The sequence below is a fragment of the Rhineura floridana genome, chromosome 15 (genome assembly GCF_030035675.1).
Source record: "Rhineura floridana isolate rRhiFlo1 chromosome 15, rRhiFlo1.hap2, whole genome shotgun sequence".
In the NCBI taxonomy this organism is placed as follows: Eukaryota; Metazoa; Chordata; class Lepidosauria; order Squamata; family Rhineuridae; genus Rhineura; species Rhineura floridana.
The window spans coordinates 35,351,013-35,374,757 of NC_084494.1; the positions used below are offsets into that span (position 1 = coordinate 35,351,013).

The 23,745-nt window shown below is 44.6% G+C and overlaps 3 protein-coding genes across 5 annotated transcripts; 1 reads left to right on the plus strand and 2 right to left on the minus strand.

Moving 5' to 3' along the window:
• The first annotated feature begins 3,818 nt into the window (after nt 1–3,818).
• On the plus strand, nt 3,819–4,868 carry LOC133370882 (adenosine receptor A1-like). The gene has a single exon (XM_061597761.1). It carries the CDS (start codon nt 3,819–3,821, stop codon nt 4,866–4,868), a length of 1,050 nt encoding a protein of 349 aa, XP_061453745.1.
• An 8,188-nt stretch (nt 4,869–13,056) lies between these two features.
• Nucleotides 13,057–15,525, minus strand: SNRPD2 (small nuclear ribonucleoprotein D2 polypeptide). Of its 3 annotated transcripts, none has more exons than XM_061596492.1 (3): nt 15,337–15,525; nt 13,873–14,052; nt 13,057–13,539 (listed from the first exon to the last, which is right to left on the minus strand). In XM_061596492.1, exons 2-3 carry the CDS (start codon nt 14,022–14,024, stop codon nt 13,365–13,367), a joined length of 327 nt encoding a protein of 108 aa, XP_061452476.1. In that variant the 5' UTR covers nt 14,025–14,052; nt 15,337–15,525; the 3' UTR covers nt 13,057–13,364. The 3 variants fall into 3 exon arrangements, with proteins under 3 accessions (XP_061452476.1, XP_061452475.1, XP_061452474.1); XM_061596491.1 differs by having other exon boundaries at nt 15,329–15,525; XM_061596490.1 differs by having other exon boundaries at nt 15,370–15,524.
• A 5,882-nt stretch (nt 15,526–21,407) lies between these two features.
• LOC133370883 (forkhead box protein G1-like) lies at nt 21,408–22,424 on the minus strand. The gene has a single exon (XM_061597762.1). It carries the CDS (start codon nt 22,422–22,424, stop codon nt 21,408–21,410), a length of 1,017 nt encoding a protein of 338 aa, XP_061453746.1.
• Between the last annotated feature and the right edge of the window lie 1,321 nt (nt 22,425–23,745).

Here is a 23,745-nt window from a genome sequence, read left to right on the forward strand (position 1 = left end):
GGGCTTCTTCTGGCAGGAAGGGCAGGATAGAAATTTAATAATAAGATAAATAAAAATAAATCAATCACAAAATAATAAATACATCTATTTTCAAAATTCTTTGAGCTGAAAGGTGGGGTGGCAGTATAGAAAATAAAGGGAAAAGGCCCTGCACAAAGAGGTGCATTGGTTTCCCCCACCTCTCCTTTGAATTTTTTTTAAACCCACCCTCCTGCCTGCCACATAATGTAAGAGGTTTTATTTAGTCAATATTTATGTTGCTCTCCAAGGAAATAGAACAGTTTTCACAGAACTCAGAACGCATAGCTAAGAGAGACACCCAATCCTGTACTTTCTTGCACAGAAACAGAAAATTGGCGGATGTTCTTTTGTGGATGTGTAGTGAGGCTGTATGCCCCCCTCCCACCTTTTCAACCTAGCCTTCACCTCCTCTTCATGTTCTCCTGCCAGGAATGTGTGTTTATTTATCCAGTGTGTATCCACAGCTGTGCTCAGCACCCTTCACCAGTTCTAGAAGCTTAACAAGTTTAATGAGCCATACATTTGATAAGAGGCTTTTCACAATAGTTTTGATTTTCTTCTTCATCATCATCATCAGGAGGGTTCCTAGATAAGAGATTTATAGGCTTGTTTGACGTAAAAGTCAATAAAATATATATATATCAAGGAGACTTGTTTGCTGGTTGTTCTGAATGTAGACAATCAATCAACATATTCTTCAAAATTCTGTGGAGAAGACATGCCAGGGTTGCCAACGTTTTCTTTCTTGCAAGGCTGCAGTGCCTTAATGCCTACAAGGCCAGCAAATGGGGGGGGGAGGAAGCAGGTGATGCTTCACCTCTCATTGGATCTCTCTGCTAGGCAAAAAGATTTATATGGGTTTTTTATGGCTGATGCTGTTATTTAAGACAGAGGAGCCCAGACAGAGTGAATAGCTGGCCATCTTCCTCTTTCCCACTTCTGCGGTGGCCTCTGTGATGCCTGAGGCAATTATGTCAGCAGTTTCTCCTAATATACAGGCCATCACTGCTTTGCCACTGCTGCCCCCAAATTTTACAGCCAGGCAACATCTACTAGTAGGTTGTGCTTGATCACCTTGGCTGACCTTGAGAGAAATCATTTAACTTGACTGGATCCTTCACTAAGGGCAACCTGAAATACATCTGCCAGTTGCTGCTTGTGCTTCTGTTCCCTCCTGTTCCACCCCCCTGCTTTTTTCCTCTCAGTTGCGAACAAACGTTTGGTTACCGAGCCGCACCACTGGTGCATCTAGTTCAGTATTATCCACACTGACTGGCAGAGGCTTTCCAGAGTTTCCAGAGGGAGTCTCTTCCAGCCCCACCTGGAGACACCAGGGATTGAACCAGGGACCTCTTGCATGCAAAGCATGTGTTCTTCCACTGAGCTATGGCCCTTCCCAGCTGCCCAACCATTTGCCTAGCCCTTTCCAATGAAGCTGCAGGTGCTTTTGTATGCCAACCGCCACTTATCAGATCTAATTTTTATAAACATTAGAAAACGAACGTCACGAAAAGCAAGCCACAGATGGACCAGGCAGCCCAGGCTGCATGAGGTGTGGTGGCACTGGGGGCCTATGCGCTGGCTTCTGCTCCCCCCCTTTGATGGCACCTTTCTGAGCTGGAAGCCGCCACAGGGACTGAGATCTGTGGGTGAGTCAGAGATCACTTTCAATTGCCCATTAATAGAACCCCTGCCCACCTTGCTCCTCCTGGGCAAAGGATGAAAACTTTCAGACCTGCTATTCCAACCCCTCTCCTGCCCCAAGAGGGCTAAATCCACCCACACTCCTTGTCTGACATCTTCGATGCTTGGATAACTACAAATAATCTTGCCAATTTTGCATTCATTGGTACTGAACCCTGAGATCATCATCCACAACAAACAAGTCCAGAGTGCTGGAGGAGTTAGCAAATGTTGCAAGGGGGGATTACAGTTGTGGGGTGGGAAACGGGTGGCTCTGTGGGGGGGGGACTGAGCCCCAGGACCCACATCACCTGCCCCTTTCCCCTTATAATTTTTTTAACTTTGCTTATAAAGCAGCAGTATGCTTTGCGAGTCATCAGCTGGTCATCATCTTCATTTCATCTATACATGCAAATTAGCACATGCAAATACTATACAAATTCGAATTGTGGGCTGGTGCCCCAGTAAGTCCTTTAAGCATTCAGCAGAAAATGGGGGGGGGGAGTGTAACAGCAAGAGGTGAGGGAGGTTTAAAATGTGACCTACTTTACTCCCTTAAAAAAAACTGTTCCATGAAAATGTTAGGGGGGGGGAAACCATTAAAAACCCAACTATCTCCCTGCCTTTAATGGGAAACTGTCCCCCCTTTTGTAAAATACATAACCAATATTTGTTTTGGTTTTTGTTGTGTTTTGTTCTCATATCTCAGGGTGACTTGCATAAATATTTACAATATTACATCAGAATGAAGTTGGGCACACATACATGCACATTAGAGATGGGGAGATTCGACCCAGTTCACCTTTAAAGCCAAATCCAATCCTCACTTTCCAAAACAATATGGAAACTGAAACTCAGACATCCTTCAACATTCACCCGTCCTCAAATTTTGCAATGCCAGTGTTTGCAAAAATGTGTTCTATTGTGAGACATTGCTTGCAAAAAATATATACATTAGTCAAAACTGCATACAGAAATGTGTTTATTGGGAGAAATGCTAAATCACTTAAGAATTTTCTTAAGAATTTTTAAAAAATCACAAACTGCTGCGGAAATGTGGAGAACTGGGAAAATTAGAAACCGAGAGAGCCAAAAGTTATAGATCCTCCCTAGTGCACACACACGTTGTGGGAGGTCTGGTGAAGACCAGCCCCCAAAATGCGGAGGGGAGTCATCTGATACTCCACAAATAAGTTTGTTTTAAATCCCCCCAGACAAAGGTTTCTCTTCTTGGGGAAGGCCCGTAACGCAGTGACAGAGCAGAAGCGTTGTGTGCAGGAGGTGAGGCCCCTGGTTCAGCTTGCAGCATCTCTCTCTCTCTGCCCAAGAGCCAGTCAGAATATTGCCAGTCAGAATATACAAATCTGGGGCAAATAGCCTGACCTGGTCATAAAGCAGCTTTTCAATCAGTATCCGGGAAAGGGCTTAAGCTCAGGGGCAGAGCGTCTGGCTCTGCATGCAAAGCATCCTAGTTCAGCCCCCAGCGGCATCTCAAGGTAGGGATGGGAATGCTCTTCCTGAAAAGCTGGAGAGCAGAGCTTGTGGCTGTCAGTGTGCTGCGTAGACCACACAGACCTAGATGGACCAACAGTCTGACTTGGTCTAATGCATCTTCTTATACTCCTGTGTCTTTCTTGGGTTCCTTCTTTAATGAGAAGATCAGAAAGGCAGTGACATTTTTGTCAGCCACTGTCATTCTTCCCCTGCAATGTGCTGCAGGCAAGAGAGTCTTGTGTGCATGTTAGGGCTCGCTTAGTTGACAGTGTTGCAGTCACCGCCCAGCGTGGGCTGGGTATGGGCCTTAGAACATTTCCCCCAAATCCTCCGCAGTGTGCAGCTTCCCCACCCACCTCCAGCAGATGAGTCCATGTGGAAAGGGTTCCATTCCCTGAATGTGGACAGTACAGGTGCAGAAGACTGACAAAACCTAGGAACATCATCCTATATCTGTAATGCGGCAACAGCTATTTAGAAATTGACTGAACTCTCAGAGGGTTTCCTCCCCCCCCTTCCCCATTTCACAGATTCCTGGACTTAGGACTCATCATGGGCCAGCAATCTGCAGAGGCAGGAAAGCTTCTTGCTAACAGAGTCAGCATGGCTGCTGTGCCATAATGGATGCCTTTGACAATTCATCATCCAAGCCGCAGCACCTTCAAACAGCAAATGCAACATCCCCACCAGTTCTAGACATCCCCTACTTCCTGAGTGAGAGCCTGACTGCTTTGTTCTCTGTCGTGGGTAACCTTTTAATCTGCACTGTCATCTTGCGGAGCAGGAAGTTGCGTGCCGTCGTCACCAACTACTTCCTGGTTTCGTTGGCCGTGGCAGACATCTTGGTCGGGGCGGTGGCTATCCCATGTGCCCAGTTTACTGACATGGGTTTGCCACGATACAGGCCGCAGTTGTGCCTCTTGATGCTGTGCACGTTGCTGGTGTTCACACAAGCGTCGGTGTTTGGGCTGTTGGCCATCGCTGTGGAGAGGTACATCTCCATCTTGAAGCCTTTCCAGTATCAATCCTTGATGAGTCCTCGCAATTCCCTCTTGGTTATCTTGGCTTCCTGGGTGCTGGCCATTTTGATTGGCCTTTTGCCCATGATGGGCTGGCACGACCCCTTGCCAGCCAATGGGGAATGCCAATTCAACAGCATCATCACAGACACTTACATGGTCTATTTCAACTTCATGGCCTGCATGTTGGCGCCTCTCTTGGTCATGATGGTGCTGTACGGACGCATCTTCCTGGAAGTCAAGCGCCAGATCCGGAAGGTAGCCGAGGGGGAGGTCGAGATCAGTGCTCGAGAGAGGCGCCGGATCATTGTCCGCAAAGAGCTGCAGACAGCCACCTCGCTCTTCATCATCCTCTTTTTCTTCACCGCCTGCTGGCTCCCAGTCCACATTCTCAACACAGTCATGCTTCTCTGCCCCACCTGTTACATCCCAAACCAGCTCGTCCTGGCAACCATCATCCTCTCCCATGCCAACTCCGCCATCAACCCAGTGGTATACGTCTTCCGCATAAGATCCTTCCGGAAGGCCTTTGAGGTAGCCTTTTCTGGCCTCTGCACCTACCCTGCCGCAGGAGTCTTCTCTGGGTCCAGAGTAACACCAACCAATGTATCAGATGTGCCACTTCGGAATATGTCTCTGCCTGGGAAGTGAATTGAACACTCCTGTTTGGGACTGGTACAGCGGAAGGCAGGGAGGCCAACAGATGGTGGAACCAGAGCCAATGACAGGCAGAGCCGCTCACGGACAGGTTGTAAGTCGGAAGGCAGGCAAGTGAGGGCTAGCTGAGGGCAGATTGAAATTGGTGGGGCAGTGCCCTCACTTTGCCCTAATGGACCAGCTTCCACTGTAACCATCCATCTATTCCCATAATAGGGGGAATGTCCAGATCAAGTAATATTCACTACAGGCAACAGTCAAGCAAACTTCATTATACGCCAGGGAGGGAGGACTATGTGAGAGAACATAGCCAGAGACGCAGTCCAACCTCTGCACCACTCTTGACCAAATTTGAACATTTGATCTCCCCCTCCCCCCACAATTTATTATGGCTTTACTGGTCATGGGGAAGTTGCTATTCTGGGCACTGATGCCCAACCTCACTCCTAACCCTTGAGAATCTCACTCAGTCACTCCTTTGCCTTCCAAGATTTCAGTTTTACTCCCACCCTTTCAAGAATATAGTTGCACCATGAGGGCTAGAAACATGTTGTTTTTGTTTTTCAGGAAACTGACTTCTTTTTCTAGTGCCCCATCCAGTTCCCATCTGTGCGATTGTGGCATTGCAGCACACCCACATCCAAAGAGACTGAAATGCATTTCATTTGTTTCTCAACGTTCTTGTGCTTATTATCCGATTTACATCAGTTGCTTTAACTAATTTCTGGATAGGCATCCTTTAATTAAGTCTCACGTCCTCTCATAGGCCTACAGTTCCCAGAGTTCCCTAGTAAGAGGGATGGATTGTGAAACCACTCTGGGAATTTTAGCTCTGGGAGAGGAACAGAGTTCTCCTAACAACTCTGGACACCCTTAACAAACTACAGTTCCCAGTGTTCTGTGGGGGAAACCACGACTGTTAAAGCGGTATAAGAGTATATTAAAGGTAAGGTGCAGATGGTCACCTTCCATGACCCAGGGACATGCTCAATCGTCAATGGACTGTTTTGAGGTTTCTCCCTCTCTTAGGGTTTTCCTCCCCTAAAATACTTTGTCATTCTGCAAACCTTGGGGTTCCTCCCAAACCCTCATGATTGTTGCTTTCTTGAGCATGGCAAATGGTGTCTTGGTTCCATTGGGATCCACACAAATTTACTATGAGCATATAGTGTGTTAATTGTGTGCTGTGTGCAGGTCTTCCATTTGACATTGTTTTAACTGGGAAATTCCCTTGAGTTTTGGGGAAACTTTTTAGCATTATGAAGGAGGGAGGGGGAAATATATATATATATATTTATTTAACATTTATGTATGTACTGTACTGCCCTCAAGTTGATTCCGACCTATGGTGACCCTATGAATAGGGTTTTCATGTACCACTTGATTGTTGAAAAAAAAAATCCCTCTACATGGTTTAAAAACAGTTAAAAACAAGTAATTAAAAGCATTTTAAAACGATTAAAACAGCAATAGACTAAAAAGAGATTTTAAAAATATCTCATTACCCCTCCTACCTTTCATTAAGGCTGCCACATGAGAGCCTGTATACATATTCTCCACAAGAGGGTGCTGTAAGACTTCATGTACTTTGAAGTCCATCACACGCAAAGTCCCTCCCCCCCATACTTTAATTCCTGAAGAGAGAAAACTGAGCACCAGCGAGACTCAGTTGGGGTGAGGAATCAAATTGCTTTCCCTGGAACAGGCTGGTGAGATGCAAAATTATATCCTGAGCTTTCACAAGCACATCCAACTAAGCATCTTTCTGCAGGGCTGGCTCCATCCAGGCCAGATTGCTGGCATTTAGAGCTGAAACCTTTTTCCAAAACCACTGCTTGGCCCAGCATGCAAAGTGAAGGGTAAGAGCAACTCTGAGCCCATGCAGAGTCCTTCACTTCAGCTTCACCAAGGACTGTTGAATTTGTGCTGGGGTGCAGCGCTGGCATCTCTTTCAATTCTAGGGTTCAACTCTGGTGTGAAATAAGAATAGAGATAAAGGGGTCCCTGAGCATGGGCAAAGTGTATTGATAATGACAGTGTTCCCACACAGGAGTTAGCAGGGAGGGCTTTTAACTCAGAGGATGTCATATCCACACAGATTCACAACCCTGTACTTTTCTCTCAAACAGCTGTGAGGAACCTTTGGCCCTCCAGATGTTGCGGAACTACAACTCCCATCAGCTCCAGCAAGCAAGGCGAATGGCCAGGGATGATGGGAGTTGTAGTCCAGAAACATCCGGAAGGCCAAAGGTTTCCTGCACCAGCTCTGTAAGGTAGCAGTTATCAAACCACCATAGGTAGCTTCGCACATCTAGAATATAGGATGGAGATCCCAGGTTTGAGGTACGCTCAAGGGCCCTGGGCATTTTGCCCTTTCTGCAAGCAAACCACTTTGCCTATCTGCAACTGTAAATGTTGAGCAGCATCCAATCCCAGCTAATTGGCATCATTTGACTCTGATTATTCTTCTCATTGTGATTTATTAATGAGCCCAGCATACACTTGCTGACAGTTGTTACGACTGTTTAACCTTTGCCTTCTGGCTGTAATGCCTCTATTTCCAGACCCTCTTAAAAACAACTACGCCACCCCAGAGATGCCAGTATCTCACCCTGTACTGTGAAAGAGCAACACACGAACACTGCTCCCCCCCACACCCACACATTTAAGGATTTGGAGAGGTAGGTCTGCAATTTGCATCCAAAAAACTATGCCAAACTCCTTTGGAGGTGGTGGTAGGGAAATGCTTCTGTAGATCTCTTCACAGCTGATGGGAACTCCTCCCCGAGCTCTCCCTGGCTCATATGACCATAAACATCTGGACACAGTGATCTATAGATAGCATGACTGATGTACATGGTGCTTTAGAGGGAGAGATGGGCTCCTTGCTATTACCCTACTTGCTCAGACCAAAGATTCACCAAATCCACTATCCTGTTTCCAACATCCAACCAAATGTCTCCAGGAATCTCACAAGCAGGGCACCAAAGCAGTCTCTCCTGTTGTTGCCCCCCACAAATGGTAGAGGTAGACTACTCCTGAACTGGAAGGTTCCATAAAAGCACCAAAACTAGCATAGTTGCTAGACCTATCCTTCAAAGAGCCTGCAATCCATGAGGAGCTTCTGACACATGCTCCATTGAAAGGGAAAAAGTCTGGCAGGAAGGAGGCCCATTGGTTTGGGCCAGTGAAGTAGAAGCCTGCATATTCTTGGTGGTTCTGGACTCCCACACACCCCCATTCCACAATCACTGTGTTCAGTTCTGGTCACCTTACCTCAAAAACGATATGGTAGAGTTGGAAAAGGTTCAGAAAAGGGCAACCAAATTTTTAAATTAATTAAATTTAAATTAAATTTAAATTAATTAAATTTATATCCTGCCTTTCCTCCCAGAAGGAGATCAGGGCGACAAACAAAAACACTAAAACATATTAAAAACAAAATACTTTAAAACATATTAAAAGAAAACATCTTTAAAAGCATATTAAAAGATATTAAAAACATATTTTTAAAAAAAATCTTAAAAAGCAACTCCAACACAGATGCAGACAGGGATAAGGTCTCTACTTAAAAGGCTTGTTGAAAGAGGAAGGTCTTCAGTAGGGACCAAGATGACAACAGAGATGGTGCCTGTGTAATATTCAAGGGGAGGGAATTCCAAAGGGTAGAAGCCACAACCTATGCTGTACGGAACGGACCTCCTGATAAGATGGTATCTGCAGGAGGCCTCACCTGCAGAGCATAGTGATCGACTGGGTATATTAGGGGTAAGACGGTCCTTCAGGTATCCTGGTCCAAAAATGTATAGGGCTTTGTACACCAAAACTAGAACCTTGAACTTGGCTTGGTAGCTAATAGGCAGCCAGTGCAATTCTTTCAGCTGTGAGGTGACATGTTGGCGATACATGATCAAAGGGAAGGAGCAACTCCACTATGAGGAAAGGTTGCAACATGTAGGGCTTTTTGGTGTAGAGAAAAGGCGAGTAAGAGGCGACATGATAGAAGTTTATAAAGTGTTGAAAGATTCAGGACAGGCAAAAGAAAGGACTTCACACAGCTAAGCTATGTTAAACTATGGAATTTGCTCCCACAAGAGGTAGTGATAGCCACCAGCTTGGATGGCTTTAAAAGAGGGTTGGACAAATTCGAGGCGGATAAGGCTATCACCGACTACTAGCCACTATGGCTATGCTCTGCTTCCACAGTTGGAAGCAATATGCTTCTGAATACCAGTTGCTGGAAACCGCAGGAGGGGAGAGCTTTCTTGTCCTCAGGTGCTGCTTGTGGGTTTTCCAAAGTCATCTGGTTGGTCACTGTGAGAACAGGACTAGATGGGCCACTGGCCTGATCCAGGGGGCTCTTCTTACGTTCTTCATGAACATGCACTTTTACCAATAAGCAAAGCAGCCCTAAATCTGGCAATTCTCATCATGCAGTTGGTCGGTCACTGTAAGAACAGGATCCTGGACTAGATGGGCCCTACGTGGCCTGATACAGCAGGGGCTGTCTTAAGTTATTCTCCCATGCTTTGGTTTTTGAACTGGTGTGGTATTATTATTATTTATTACATTTGTATACCGCCCCATAGCTGAAGCTCTCTGGGTGGTTTACAACAATTAAAAACAAATATACAAATTTAAAAACTAAAAAAAAAAAAAAAACAATTTAAAAACACATGCTAAAATGTCTGGGAGAAGAGGAAAGTCTTGATCTGGTGCCAAAAAGATAACAGTGTTGGTGCCAGGCACACCTCATCAGGGAGATCGTTCCATAATTTGGGGGCCACCACTGAGAAGGCCCTCTCCCTTGTTGCCAGCCTCCGAGCTTCCCTCGGAGTAGGCACCCAGAGGAGGGCCTTTGATGTTGAGCGTAGTGAGGTATTGATGGGTTCTGCCGCCTGGCCCAGGACCTGCTGTTATCATGCTTCCCCTTATCAGTCACAGCTGGCACCCGCCTCTCCCTTTCTTCCTGAATTAATCATCAGGACACTGCTGTCTCCCCATTTCCTGAACAGAAACTGTCGTCTCTGCAAAAACCTCTGACTTGTAGAAATCGGAGCCCTGGCTTGCACTAAACCCGAGCTGCAATATTGAGCTGGATCATCTCGCCTGCCTGGATGCATGACCAAGTCGGATGGGGCGGAGGAAGAGGGAGGGAGAGAGAGAATGAGGAGCTGGATCTCCATGCTCCTGCTTAATAAAGGAACTGTGAAGCACTTTTGAAAGCCTTGTAAACTAAGGGCCACTTCTCACCTTACAAAACAGAGAAATTAGCATGACGTTAAAAGGGTATCAGTTGTCTCAGACCAAGGACCTTTTGCAGTAAGTCTATGTGCTGGGGACCACGATTAACCCCTGCTTTCCAGACATGTATAAAAGCAGCAATTTACACACATGTAAGGACCAGTATGTAGGCCTAGTTGGCAACTAGATTTCCTGGAGGGCCACTCTGAAAAGGCAGGCAGGGTGGAGGTCCCTACTCTCCCTTGCAACCTGCTTGCAAGTCCATATTGCACTTGCTCCATACCCTTTTTGGCCCTGGGTCAGAAAGGCACGGAAAGGATGTCACGGAACACCTCATGGCCATTGCGGAAGGTAAGCAGGCAAGGTCTGTGTTTCATCAATACCTGCATGGAAGACAACCTGGCAACTCTATCTATGCCACCTTAAGTTCCATGATAGAAATGTAACAAACTGGACAGGGCAGATTTGGCTCCAGGGCTTCCAGTGCTCTTTCCTGCTATAAAATCGGAAGCATCCGTTTAGGGATTCTATGATAAGCAGCCATGATAGTCAATCATGCTCAGCTCCTTCTGAGGTCAGTTACATCTCATCACCCCCTCCTTCCTTTATAGCTTGAATGCAACTTGGGGGGGGGGACCAGTGACAAGAATGACATTGGATCAGCTTTGTGAATATTCAAAACTTAGCCATAACATTTACTGAATCTTCTAAAATGAAAAGATGGAAGACATTTTCAGATTTATGAAATAGATGTGGTAGAAAAAAACATTCCCTCTGAATACCAATGTTCATCAATTTCAGACATTTGTTAACATACATATGCAATAACTTTTCCAACTTGTCAACAGATTTACCTGTCAAATTCTAAGATGCATACTCTGTCTTCACGAAGTGGCAGTCAGTTCTTTAGTTCTGAGCAATATCCCAAGTCTCTCTTAATCTGATGGGCCCCTGGAATATTGCACTATGCATTTAATGCTATGCCTATGAATCTGAAAATTTCCCCCCTTATTTCCTCCTGCTCTCCCATGCTGAAAACATTATGGGGCACCCAAGAAGCCTGGCCTTCTCCTGCTAGGAATCTTCTGACAAGTCATCCATCTGCCCCCATATAAAATTTTTGCTGCACCTAGTCAACTGATTGGCCCCTAGGGGGTAATTGATACTTTAAGTAAATTTGTTTTTAAGCAGTGCTGCAACTCTGGAAGAGACAACTGTTAGGACACACTAGGCAGTAAAAGGTTTGTCCTGCATCAAAGCAAGACAAAGTCACTTTCAGAGGCTGGAGAGGGTTAGGGTTTCAAGTGGGGGCAGGGCAGGGAGAGAAAGCCAGCTGGGCCTAAGGAATGAGCTCATACTGACATAGGGAGAGAGACACAGCAGGGAGGAACAGATACCAGGCTTGGCAGTCAGCACAACAGGCAGGCAGAAATAATATTAGGAAATGGACTTGGGCTTTAGGGATTGCACCAGCCTTCCCCAACCTGGTGCCTTCTGGATGGTTTGGACTACAACTTCTATTAGCCGCAGCCAGCACAGGACTATAGTATGATTACCCTAAAAGAGCCCATATTTTATGAACGGTTACATCATCCACCTTGTGTTATGAGGCAAAGGGTCATAGTTCAGTGATGGAGCACCTGCTTTGCATTCAGAAGGTCCCAGGTTCCAGCCCCAGCATCTGCAGGTAGAATGGGAACGTCACCTGCCTGAAACTGTAGTGAACTGCTGCCAGTCAGTGCAGACAATACTAAGGTAAATAGACCAATGGTTTGTATAAGGCAACATCCTAAAATGAATTTGGTAAAACATTATTCTAGTTCAAATTTGTATCTTTAAAAAAGCACTTACCCTTTCCTGTTTGAGTTTCTAGCCCCTAGGGGTGTATGATGTAGGACTGGGGAGAGCAACCTTGAATCCTGTCGCTTGGGAAGGATTTTCTTCTGTGCTGTCTTACCTTGTTTTACTTGCTGATTGAGATTTGTGGCATTCTATTGTGCTCTGCTCTGTTTTGTTGGTTTAATATTCTGTTCAGTGCTTTGGGGGCCTTTGGGCCAAAAAAGTAGTATATAAATAAGTAATAACAGAAGCAGCAGTATTAACAATAATAAATTACAATATTCTCTTCATCCATTTGCCAGGGATGCTATAAGATTTTTTAAAAAGAGATAATGCAATACTGAAGTTGGAAAATTGACGCAGAAGTACTCCTTCCCTACCTTTGATCAATATAACATTTATTTAATGTTACCTTTAAAAATTGAGTTTTCAGATTTGAATTTAGAAAATTCCCAAGAATTTCAATTTGGTATAACTTTTATTTCAGGGATAGGCACATTGGTTTAATTTTGCTCTGTCTCCACATCGTATTCTGAATGGGATAGGTTATGATTTTAAACATTTGGAGATTTTTTAAGGAGCAGGGGGAGGGAGAATTGAAGTCCTTTTCATGCCCTTGAGTTGAAATCTATATGGTACTTGTCTCAAGCTCTATGACTTGCACGGAGTTCTCAGCAGGTCAGTGAAGCCACCTGGGACCAAAGGACAACTTCTGCTTTGATATCCCCTTTTCTTCATTTTTTTGGCTGGATACAGACAAGAAAATCTTTTTGCTGTAGTCGCTGCACAACTGTAGGGCATGCTGACCAACCAGGTGAAGAAATAGGTATGAACTCATCTCAGTGGGACAACTCAAAAGAGACAGACCTTGGGAGTGGGTTCCTTTCATGCCTAGGGCCCTCTTATTTTTTACTTAATTTATTTATTATTTGATTTATATCCCACCCTTCCTCCCAGCAGGAGCACAGAGGACTTCAGGTACATAACCCATACTTAGGGGACAACTTAACTACCTCCAGCCACATAACTCCCATCCCCTTCATTGCCATCAAAACTCTAACCACAGAGAAGAGCCTTTAGCAGAAAAAAGCAGACCAAGAAATGTAACAAACTGTTTATTACAAAAAGAAAAGGTAATCAGGTCACATACAAGAACATACCCAAATTAGTTTGGGAGTAGGAAATCCAACAGCCAGCTCTATGACAAACAAGAAGCCTTCTACAACCTCTCTTCATCAGGAAACCAAAACTTTGTGGCACAAGAATTATCTGAAGAGGAGGCAGGTGACAAAGAGATGCTACTGGCTAAAGCCATCTGCAAACTATATCAGTCTCTTGGTTGTTACCCGAAGGACAGCATCTTGTTTGGACCAAGCTCATAAGCATCCACAACCTTCCAACAACTCATTACTTGCCAGCAATTAGGGGGTTCCTTAGCACCACAATGACTGAATCTCCACGCAGGAACATCTTAGAGATGTAGCGGTCCTTGTTGACAGGCTTGGATTTCTTCTTGCCTTTCCCACTCTTGGGCACCTCCGTCCACATCTCCTTAACATTTTCCAATACCATGTTGCAGTGCCTGGTGAAGAGAGGGTGTTATTGCATGGACAGGAGGCACTCTTTCCTGCTACCAACAAATAGGGGAGACAGCAGAACACCTGTAACACACTCTGCTGCCAAGCAACACCCCTTCTAATAGACTAGAGAGAGTCCAGAAAAACTTCAGACGGATTTCCCCTTGAAGGGAAATTGTTCAGTGCTAAGTGCACATAGGAAATCTTCATGTGATGGAAAGCTGCCACTTACTTTGCAAGTCTTAACTTAGTCTGGTGCCATTTCTTTCAATGCAAATAATACAAACAAGCCACTGCTCTGCCAGACTGCAACAGAGGAGGCACAGATGATACCCTACCTGTCAAAGGCCTTGACGCGTCCAAGGAGCTTCTTGTTGTTGCGACAGTTGATCAGCACCTGTGTATTGTTTTTGACAGACTGCGTGAGCACAGAAAGGGGCCCTGTGTTGAACTCTTCCTCCTCCCGCTTCTGCAGCTCCTCTGGTGTCATCTCACTCTTGGGTTTGTTTAAAAGGCTCCTGAGAAAAAAAAAGAGAGAAACAGCACCTGTCAAGCTCCAGGATCACTACATAAGCATCTAGTGCATGATAACTAGCACCAGCTAAATGTGATTTGGCATTCTAAAATATTTTCTAGTGATTAAACAACTCACCCTCTCACCTCAAGCACTGGGGATACATGTGGGGCAGAGAGAAACAGAGGGAGAGAGAAAGAGAGATCCTGACTATCAGAATCATTTTCTCTCCTCCAAAACATTTTAAGGGAGAAAAACACAACTCACGGAACATCTCCTGAACAGGGGAGCAATGGGATGACTATGGAAGCAAGACCTCTTCCGCTCATAATTAAAGGGGAATGAAATTTCAGGGATTCTAATTAGTTGCTCCCATTAACTCTAAATACACAAATCACTTTATTGTGTTCTGCATAAATTTAGAATGACTACCACCCCAATGGTATGCTTGAAGCCATCAACAGACGGCAAACCTCTCCTTATCCATCAGCATGCACAGCCTTTTACTATTTTTTTAACCCAGGGATGGAGAACTTGTGACCTTCCAGATGTTGTTGGACTGTAACTCCCATTACCCCTAACTATGGCCATCCTATGTGTAGGCCACAGGTTTCCCATCCCTAGTTCAACTACAGTGTGTGGACACAGCAAAGTCGTTAAAGGAGGTGTGTGTGGGGCAGGTAAGCAATCTTGAGAAGGTGAAGCGACTATATAAATATATTATTACTACTCTTAAACTGATTAAAAAGGTGTTTGCTTTTCCCTTTGTATGTGAAAAAGTAAAAAATATACCGCCAGAACAAGCAAGTTATTATTGTTGGGGCGGGGGGAGGAAGGGCTGCTAAAGTCTGTTGCTGCTGGGCACTTAATGCCTCCCACCAGAACAGTTCTAGACCCCACAGCTGCTTCCTGGAGCGGAGCATGGAGAGAAAGATGCGTCTTCCCGCCTTCTTCTGGAGATCGGCAGAAACATATCGTTATGCTTACTTATTATGTTACGTAGCATTTTGGAACAACTTATAAGCGCAAATTTTAAAAAGAGGCGGTTTGAAACGCGTAACGTGAGACCCAACCATCCAGATCGTCACAACTATTTAACTAATGCCAGGGGAGGAAAAACAAAAACAACCCTCTATTAACCGGGGGTGGCGATTCAAAAAATGCAATAGGAACCAACACTCTTCGAATCGGGACGCCTATTCGAATATTTACGGTATAGTTGAGAAGACCCCCCTCTCCATTCCCGTTCCCCACGAAGCGAGACTACCCCTCCCACCAACCGGCTCGCCTGCCCCGAGCTCAGCCTCTTTCGCCTCCTCACATGACCACGCCGTTATCTTTTGGGTCACCGTCTACTCGCGTGGGCAGCTACTCCGTTGAGGCCTGCGAGGCGCACCTTCCCCGAACTTCCGCTTCCGAGTTACCCGGGTCGCGTGCCCGCGCGCGCCGTTCTAGCACTTCCAAGCCGATTCGCTCTCTCTCTGGACCGTCTTTATGGTTAAACCTACGGTGAGCGAGAAGAGGCAAAATACCGTTTATGCGGATTCCAGTCGCACTGCATTCAGTGATGCTTACTTCTAGGAGGAAAGTTTGCACAGTCCTAAACAGGCTTACCAGAGAATAAGCTCCATTGGGCGCAGTGGGACTTTCTTTCGAATAATCGTGCGTGTGGTTCCCCTGTAACAGTGGACTGTTACTTAAGTATTACATTTTAAAACATCATCATCGCCCTTTAAAATGGAGGATGGGGACATGCATAAATCAATCAAACCAGAGCAAAAATAGTGTAGGAAGTGGGTTGAATGCCATTATTATGCTTTACATTTACGTTGCACCCTTCCTCCAAAAAGCTGACGCTGACATACATGGTTCTACCCGATGAGGTAGGTTAGGCTGAAGGAGAGAGAGGCCAAGATCATCAGTAGTTGGGTAGGGATTTTTACCGGCATGTCCCCAGTTGTAATCCAGTGCACTAACCACTACCTCTTACCGGCTTTTAAGATCTGTTAATAAAGGGGCATGCAAGCTTTTGACTAGCATATAATCGCTGAAGGCAGGAATTGGTGTCACATATATTTCAGATTTCTGAGCATCTTGCAAGTTAAGAGCACTGACCTATTGTTATGTGCCTTCAAGTCGATTACGACTTATGGGGACCCTATGAATCCGTGGCCTCCAGTAGCATCTGTTGTAAACCACCCTGTTTGTACAACTCTGGATTCTCCTTTCGCATCTGTGTGCATCAGCCTCTGGGGTTCCTTTTGGCTTTGACCCAGCTGCATCATTAGTCGCAGTGCTGCTTGTCCTTGTCCTTTGTTCTTCCCTAGTAGCTCAGTGAGTGCCTTCTGACTTGGGGGTCTCATCTTCCAGCACTATCTTGTGTTGTATTTTGGATACTGTTTTCGTGGTAAGAGGTATTCAGAGGTGGTTTACCATTGCCTTCCTCTGAGTTTGGATGAAACTTAAGTCTGGTGCCTCAGCTTTGACCATTCCACCTTCGGTGCCCCTGCTCGGAGTCTAGCCTCAGTCTAGACTCCTGACTGCATTGCTCTCAGCTTCTTCGACACTCTCAAACCCCCTCATCATGTTAAGGTGTGCGTCCTAGAGGGGGACCACTGACCTATAGCCCTTCCCCAGTGAAATCAGTTTATGCTTCTGGTGTAAATGGCTTTGCACACCTTATTACAAATGGCGGGCCACTGAGTCTGAGGGGCACAGAAGAGAGAGGTTCTTTGTGGATGGAGGACCATGATAAAAGTCAACAGTTGCCAGCTGCAGAGGAAGAGAGAGAGAGAGACAGGGCTTGTGTTTAATCAACAGAAGCTTCTGGTTACCATCAGCTGCCTTCCCATCTCGCATGTCTGCCTTCAAGGGACTTGAAGGGGCAGGCACCTGCTTTGCTTGCATCCTTTGCATGCTGCTGCAAGTGGAATTGAAGACGATGAGGGGCATCCCTCTGATTTGGTGGAAATCCACATAAGCCTTGCTCTACTGAGCCTTGCAGTCCTGGTACTATGGTCCAGTTGGATAAAGAACTGGCGGCTCATCTAAAATACCTTCTGTAAATTTATTTTAGTAATAACTTCTCCGGGTTTATGTGAAGGTGGCTGAGGCCCCATCTGCACTGTACATTTAAGGCAATATTATACCACTTCAGTCACGCTCTCCTCCAAAGAATCCTGGGAATTGTAACTCTGGGAAGGGAATAAGAGTCTCCTAACAGCACCCTTAACAAACTACAGTTCCCAGGATTATTTGGGGGAAGCCACGACTGTTTAAAGTGGTATGATACTTTTGGAATTCACTCCCCTTAAATATTAGACATGCACCGTCTCTGTTGTCTTTTTGGCACTGAAGGCCTTCCTCTTTCAACAAACCTTTTAACTAGAGACCTTGTCCCAGTCTGCATTTGTGTTGGCCTTTTTACAAAAAAATATGGTTTTTAAGATGTTCTTTAAGATGTTTTGTTTTTAAGATGCCTTATAGATGTGTTTGGTGTTTTATTGCCTGTTTGAGACCCTGGGTTCCTTTTGGGAGGAAGGGTGGAATATAAATTTAATAAATAAATAAATATGTAGAGCAGATGGGGCCTGGGTTTGGTTTGGTTTCTAAAAATATAAAGCTTTATTTCACTGTGTTTTATGTTGTAAGCTGCTGCCTTGAAGTTTCAGATTGTGTGATGTATTGGGTGCCTCCGGACTGTCACTATTTTGTTGGAGGGATTCAAACACATATCGAGAAATTTAGGTTTGTGCTATTAAAATTAAAGTGCTCTGTTGCCCTAGCACATCAAATCCACTTAAAGCACACAAATGTTTTGCGGTTAGGAAAGTGATGGGGACATGCATGCACTGAAAAGTGTGGAATGAAGGCCTGAGAATGTAAAGTCACATAAACACCCTGCAAGCGAATCAGAATGAGTGCTTATTGTTATATAACCACCCGGCAAATAAATTGGAATGAGTGCTCAATAAAGGCCAGATACAAGCTAACTTCCATTTTTGTGCAAGCAAATCAGGATGAATGCTCAATAAACAAGTTGTCTGGAGGAGCCCCTTATTGAAACACATAAATTTGTGTTTATATTAATAATAAGTACTAGTTGTGTGGAGCTGCTAGAGTGAGGCCATGCTGTCTTGGTCCCAACTGTCCTCAATTCTTGCAATGACGAAAAAAGTTTCAAAATCAAACACAGCCATCAGTTTTGGGAAACACTTGGTAGGTATCTTTATTAAGTTCTGTGGGATTGATTCACTCAGGTAAAATCCACTCATGGTTTGTGACATATGAAGTTTTAAGCTGCATTTTGTGGAGCTTCCCTCTCCCATGCAAACATAATTAATTTCAACAAAGCTTGCTAGTCAGGGTCTACTGATCACACAGTACCTGCGCTATATGGATGGAAGACATGCTTGATGGATTGCAGCCTCCCCCCCCCAACCCCAACTCACACCAGCACACACTTTGGAAATAATACAGATAAATAAAGTGCCCGAAAGATTAGCCTGAACATTTGAACTTCTCCATTAAAAACAGTGATGATGATGATGATAAATGTCATATTACAAATTTATTCTCTCTCAAGCGGGTAATTCCTCACTCCTCAGCTCCTGCTAATTTTTATACAGAAATGCACATTAAAGTAGAAATCAGAATTTTTGAATGGTATTAATTACACTTTGTTCCATTAAGGTATGATGTTTACAAGCTAAAATTCTCATTGCGTGGTTTGTGTTTTCTCTGAATAATGGATAATTAAACACACAAACACATTGTAGGGACTAATTAATAATAATACTATTTCAATCACTGCAAAAAATGTGGAATAAATATACTGTAGAAAATGGTTGCTTCTAAATTCACTTTCAAACACACAGATCCTAAACACACAACACTTAAGTCAATGGAACTTGATTATTTTAATCTTGTGTGTAAATGTGTTCAGGACCGGGGAATCAGTTATCAAGCAGCAATTCAAAGCACAATTAATTACTCACAAGAACTATGTCCAGCAGAAATCAGGGAATGCTAGAGCCTGATCTACACACCAATTTAATCCAGACTGGAATTTGCACATTCTGACCCACTGTTTTGTACAATTCCTACTGAGCGAGTTAAGTAGAAACTGCAGTCAAATGGTTAGGACTGTAGACTTAATGCATCTCCAGCAACTCTCATTTAGAGGATTGGATGTGCTGCTGTTTCAGACAGACAACACTGAGCAATTATCCCCCATATGTGTCAAAGCACTAGATCTTAGCATCTTCCAATTAAACTGATTGGCAGGTCCCAGACAAATGAAATACTTGACATAATGAATTCCATATCATGCCCTCAAGGAATTAATTGACACAAGTTGTGGTGATAGTTGTACACTTAATTAGCTTTAAAAAAAATAGACGAATTTGCAGAAGGTAGGTCTGTGAATGTCCATTAGCCACTGTTCATTATAAATTACATGTGCGTGTTCAGAAACAATATACCACTGATTACAACTTAAATGGTATGGGCAACCCAGGATGGCTATTCCCTTGTCATACACTGGAGTGTGTTTATTTGAGGCTAATTAGTTTCTTAGGTCATCTGAGGCTGGCCGCTGCTGGAGACATAACGCTGGACTAGATGGCCCTTTGGATCTGATCCAGCAAGGCATTCATTCACTGGTGATTTCCACAATCCAGAAATGTGGGATGTTTTGTCCTGAGATGGCCCCTTACTCCTGTGGATTGCATGGACTGACTTAAGGCGTGTATTCTATATATGCTGGTTCCTCATTGCCTGCAGGGGTTCGGGGGGGGGGGTTGGAGGGAAGACACACCTGCTTTTTCCTGGGATTTTCCCTGCTTTGTTCTAGGTATGCACTACAACTCCAGATAGGAAGGCTTGAAATGAAGCCAAATTGGAGCTACCATTTGCTCCTCTCCCTTCCATTCCCTTCCTGTTACGATTCCACTGCACTTACAGAATTTATAGTTAAGCTCCTTGGGGGTAGGCAGTGAGTGAGCCTTGTCCATTTTGATTTTTCTCCATTTCTCATTTTCCTACTCTTAAGTCCAGTTGTCCACATCACTTTGCAATTTTAAAAAAACTCATGAAAATTCATAAGCACTGTAGTGTGAATTTCTCCTAATATACACATACTTCTATGCAATTTTGCAAAGCAATTTTCTCCCATATAACACACATGTTATTTTCACTAATGTATGCATTTTTATGAACACTGTACCCGTGTGTGTGTATTTGCACATGTTACTTGTCTGGAGAGCTGCATTGCAAAATTCAGAGAAGTTAAATTTCAAATCAAAGGATGGCTTTGTTTTGTTTCGGAAAGTGTGAATTAGCTAAGTTTGCCTTTAAATGCAAACTGAATCAAATTTCTTCTCCATCCCTACTTGGGATTCAGGGACCTGGCTTTTTTGCTCAGAAAATGCTATGCACATTGATGGTGCTGATGAATTAACTAACAACAAAAAGAGGAACACAAGAACTTGTCAATTGAACATGTCTCAGACCCATCATGTCTGGCTCTTCAGCCTTAAACATGTTTAGCACAAGCCTTGCTGTTTTTGATGGTCTCTTGCTTATAAGCCTGTGTGCCTGGGAGCATCACACTCAAAGGATGTAATTGCAAGGAGCGGCTTCATCACTGAAGCACAGTGGCCCAGCAGCTTCACTGGGTGAAGAAGGTCCAGGGATTTCACACTTTCCCCCTTCACATACATAAAAAAATAAGAAAACAACAAGAACATTGAATGAAAACAAATCCATGCTCTGCAAGAAAGCAGGGAGCTGTCGCTGTTGATTTGTGCCATTCAGGGGGCCTATCCTTTGATTCTATATATTAATCAAAAGGACTGGAAAAGCAGAACTGGAGACAGGGCAGGTGTAAATGTGCACATTTTATAGACAACATACTAAACAGCACCTGCTGGGCAATCCTGTCTCACCTGAAGTTCAGAGTGTCAGTCTTGATTCCAAATACCACAGCAAAGCAAAGCTTGAACCTACACCAGAAAATTGCCGATGTTCGTCGATCCTTGAATACTGTCTCCTGGGTTCATATTAGCAAGAGGCATAAGAATAAATTAATTCCCGGTGCTGGTACACACCAATAGACACGCTCACCTTACTTACACCAGAAAAGACTGCAAAGGAAAAGAACATGTGGATTAAGGTGGGGTAAAAAGTCAGCCTTTCTCCAGAGTTTTTCACAGACAACGAATGGAAGCCAATGCAACTCAGAGCACCACACAGGTGGTGGCTCTGGTGCACAAAGGCTGATTGGATTTAAATGTTAGCAGGCAATAATAAAATGCTTCTTTTTGTGAAGAGGCTTGTGGGGTCGGGAAAAGGTTATAATCAAGGCAGGCTTGGATTAAATGGAACTCCCTGATTCTGAAAAGGAAAGTAGCTCGGGAGCTCGGGAGAAAGTCGTCCAGGGAAAGTTGGAGGGACTCCACCAAGGAGATCTAGGGTGCCTTTAGATGGGAGGACAACTTGAGGGTTAATTGGCAAGGTGTGATGATGTCTCTGAGAGAAGATGTAACTCGCCTGGCCAGCCAGGAAGTTGACGGAGCAGGAGTCCAGACAGTTGGGTGCGGACAGGCTGTAGGGTATGGCTGAGACCAGCATAGTTGTGGCAATGTGTTGGTGACTGCCATAAGAGCCATCTCCTTCCATCTGTCTGTGTATCCCTGGAGGAGTAATAGCCTGATGGGAGAAAATTGAAGAGAAGGTGCCGGGATGATGGCTCAAGTAAGTTGAGGAGGCACCATAAAGAGGAGGCAGAGGCCAGTAGAGTGATCCAGCAAGGGTCAACCCAGCCGAAGCTAGCCTAGCTCCTCTCCTGAAGGTCAGCTTGGCCCGAGAAGCAGAGGATGGCCTCCTCCGAAGCTTGCCAGTGGCACCTCCAATGAAGACATCCTCACTGGAAGGGTCCAGCATCCAGTAGTTGCCTTTGCCGGGGTCGTCATAGTGTCGGGGCACTTTGACAAAGCATTTGTTGAGGCTAAGGTTGTGGCGGATGGAATTCTGCCACCCTTGCTTGTTCTCCTTGTAGTACGGGAAGTTCCCCATGATGAACTCATAGATGCCGTTGAGGGTGAGGCGCTTCTCAGGGCTCTGGCGGATGGCCATCATTATCAGGGCATTGTAGCTGAAAGGCGGCTTCTCCTGTTTCCGTCTCCTTTCCCCAGAAAGATCCTCTTTGCTCAACCTCTGCCGTTCTTCACCAGCTGCTGCTATGCTCTCTTCTTCCCTCAACGGCGGTGCTGACAGAGATCCCTCGGGAGCGCCGCTTGAGGCCACATCTTGGAGCAGGTTGGTGATGCTGAAGGGAGATTTCAGGACCCAGCTGTTTGTGTTTAACCCTTCCATTGCTGGCAAGAGAGGGCAGACGCCGCTGGGTCTTCCCAGGTCCCGTCAACAGTCCCAGCCAACTTGCCCAGCAAATCAACTGGATGTTTTGCTTAACGCTTTGGCAAAGAAGCCACTCCCATTTCATCCACTGCCATCAACACCACCAAGTTCCCTCTCTTTTTAGCCAATCGAGGCATCCAGGCATCTTGCTCTCTAGCCAATCCCATCTCAACAACTGTGCTAGCCACACCTCCTCCTCATTCATTCTGCGAGCAGCAGGACAGAGTGCCTTTCTCTGGCTTTGACTACCAAGGTGAGATTAGAACTTAACTAATAATATTAGGGTGTTTCTTTGTTAAAGTACTGGGATGGTACCAAATCTCAGTACAGCTGGAAAATAGCATTTCATAGTCCATCACTGGGATCTCAAAATCACATTGCAGTTCACTGGCCTCTCTAACACACTATTGATTTGTTATAGGTGTATACATTTTTCTGCTCTCCTCCCTCCAAAAGTATAAATATTCCATCTTGCCAGGTGAAAATAAATATGATTATTGCATTCCCCCACTCACTTTTCCTTCAAGGAGCCCGGAAAGGTATACCCCCCCCACATTTTAAGCTAGCAATAGCCATTATTATTATTATTATTATTATTATTATTATTATTATTATTATCCTGCCCTTCCTCCTGAAGGAACCCAGGGCAGCGAACATAAACAAAACCATTTAACAAAAAGAAGAAAAACACATTAAAAACAGAAACAATCCAAAACACAATTACAATTAAAAACAATTATAAAACACAATAAAAAAGTTAAAATATTCTAACAGCTAAAAACATTATTTCGTCAGTGATCTTCAAGTTGCCAGGAGCAGTCCTCTCTAGCCATAGAATAAACAGGAATATAGAGTAGGCTGAGAGCTACTGATTGTGGAATTTGCTACATATATAATATGCTGCCACAAGGCTTTGGAATTCACTACCACCATCTTGGAAGACTTTAAAAGGGAATTACACAAATTAATGGGGGATAAAGCTATCAATGGCTACCAGCTATGGTGACTGTGTACTTACTATCTCTGATGGGCTCCTGCTGGGAAGGAGGGTGGGATATAAATCAAATAATAGATAAGTAAATAATGTCAGAAACCAGCTGCTGGGAATCACAATTGGAGAGAGTGCTGTTGCGCTCAGGCCCTGCTTGTGGGCTTCCCACAGGCATCTGGTTGGCCATTGGGAGAACAGGATGCTGGACTCGATGGGCCACTGGCCTGATCCAGCAGGCTTTTCTTATCTTATTTATTTATTTATTTAATTCCACTTATATACCACCCT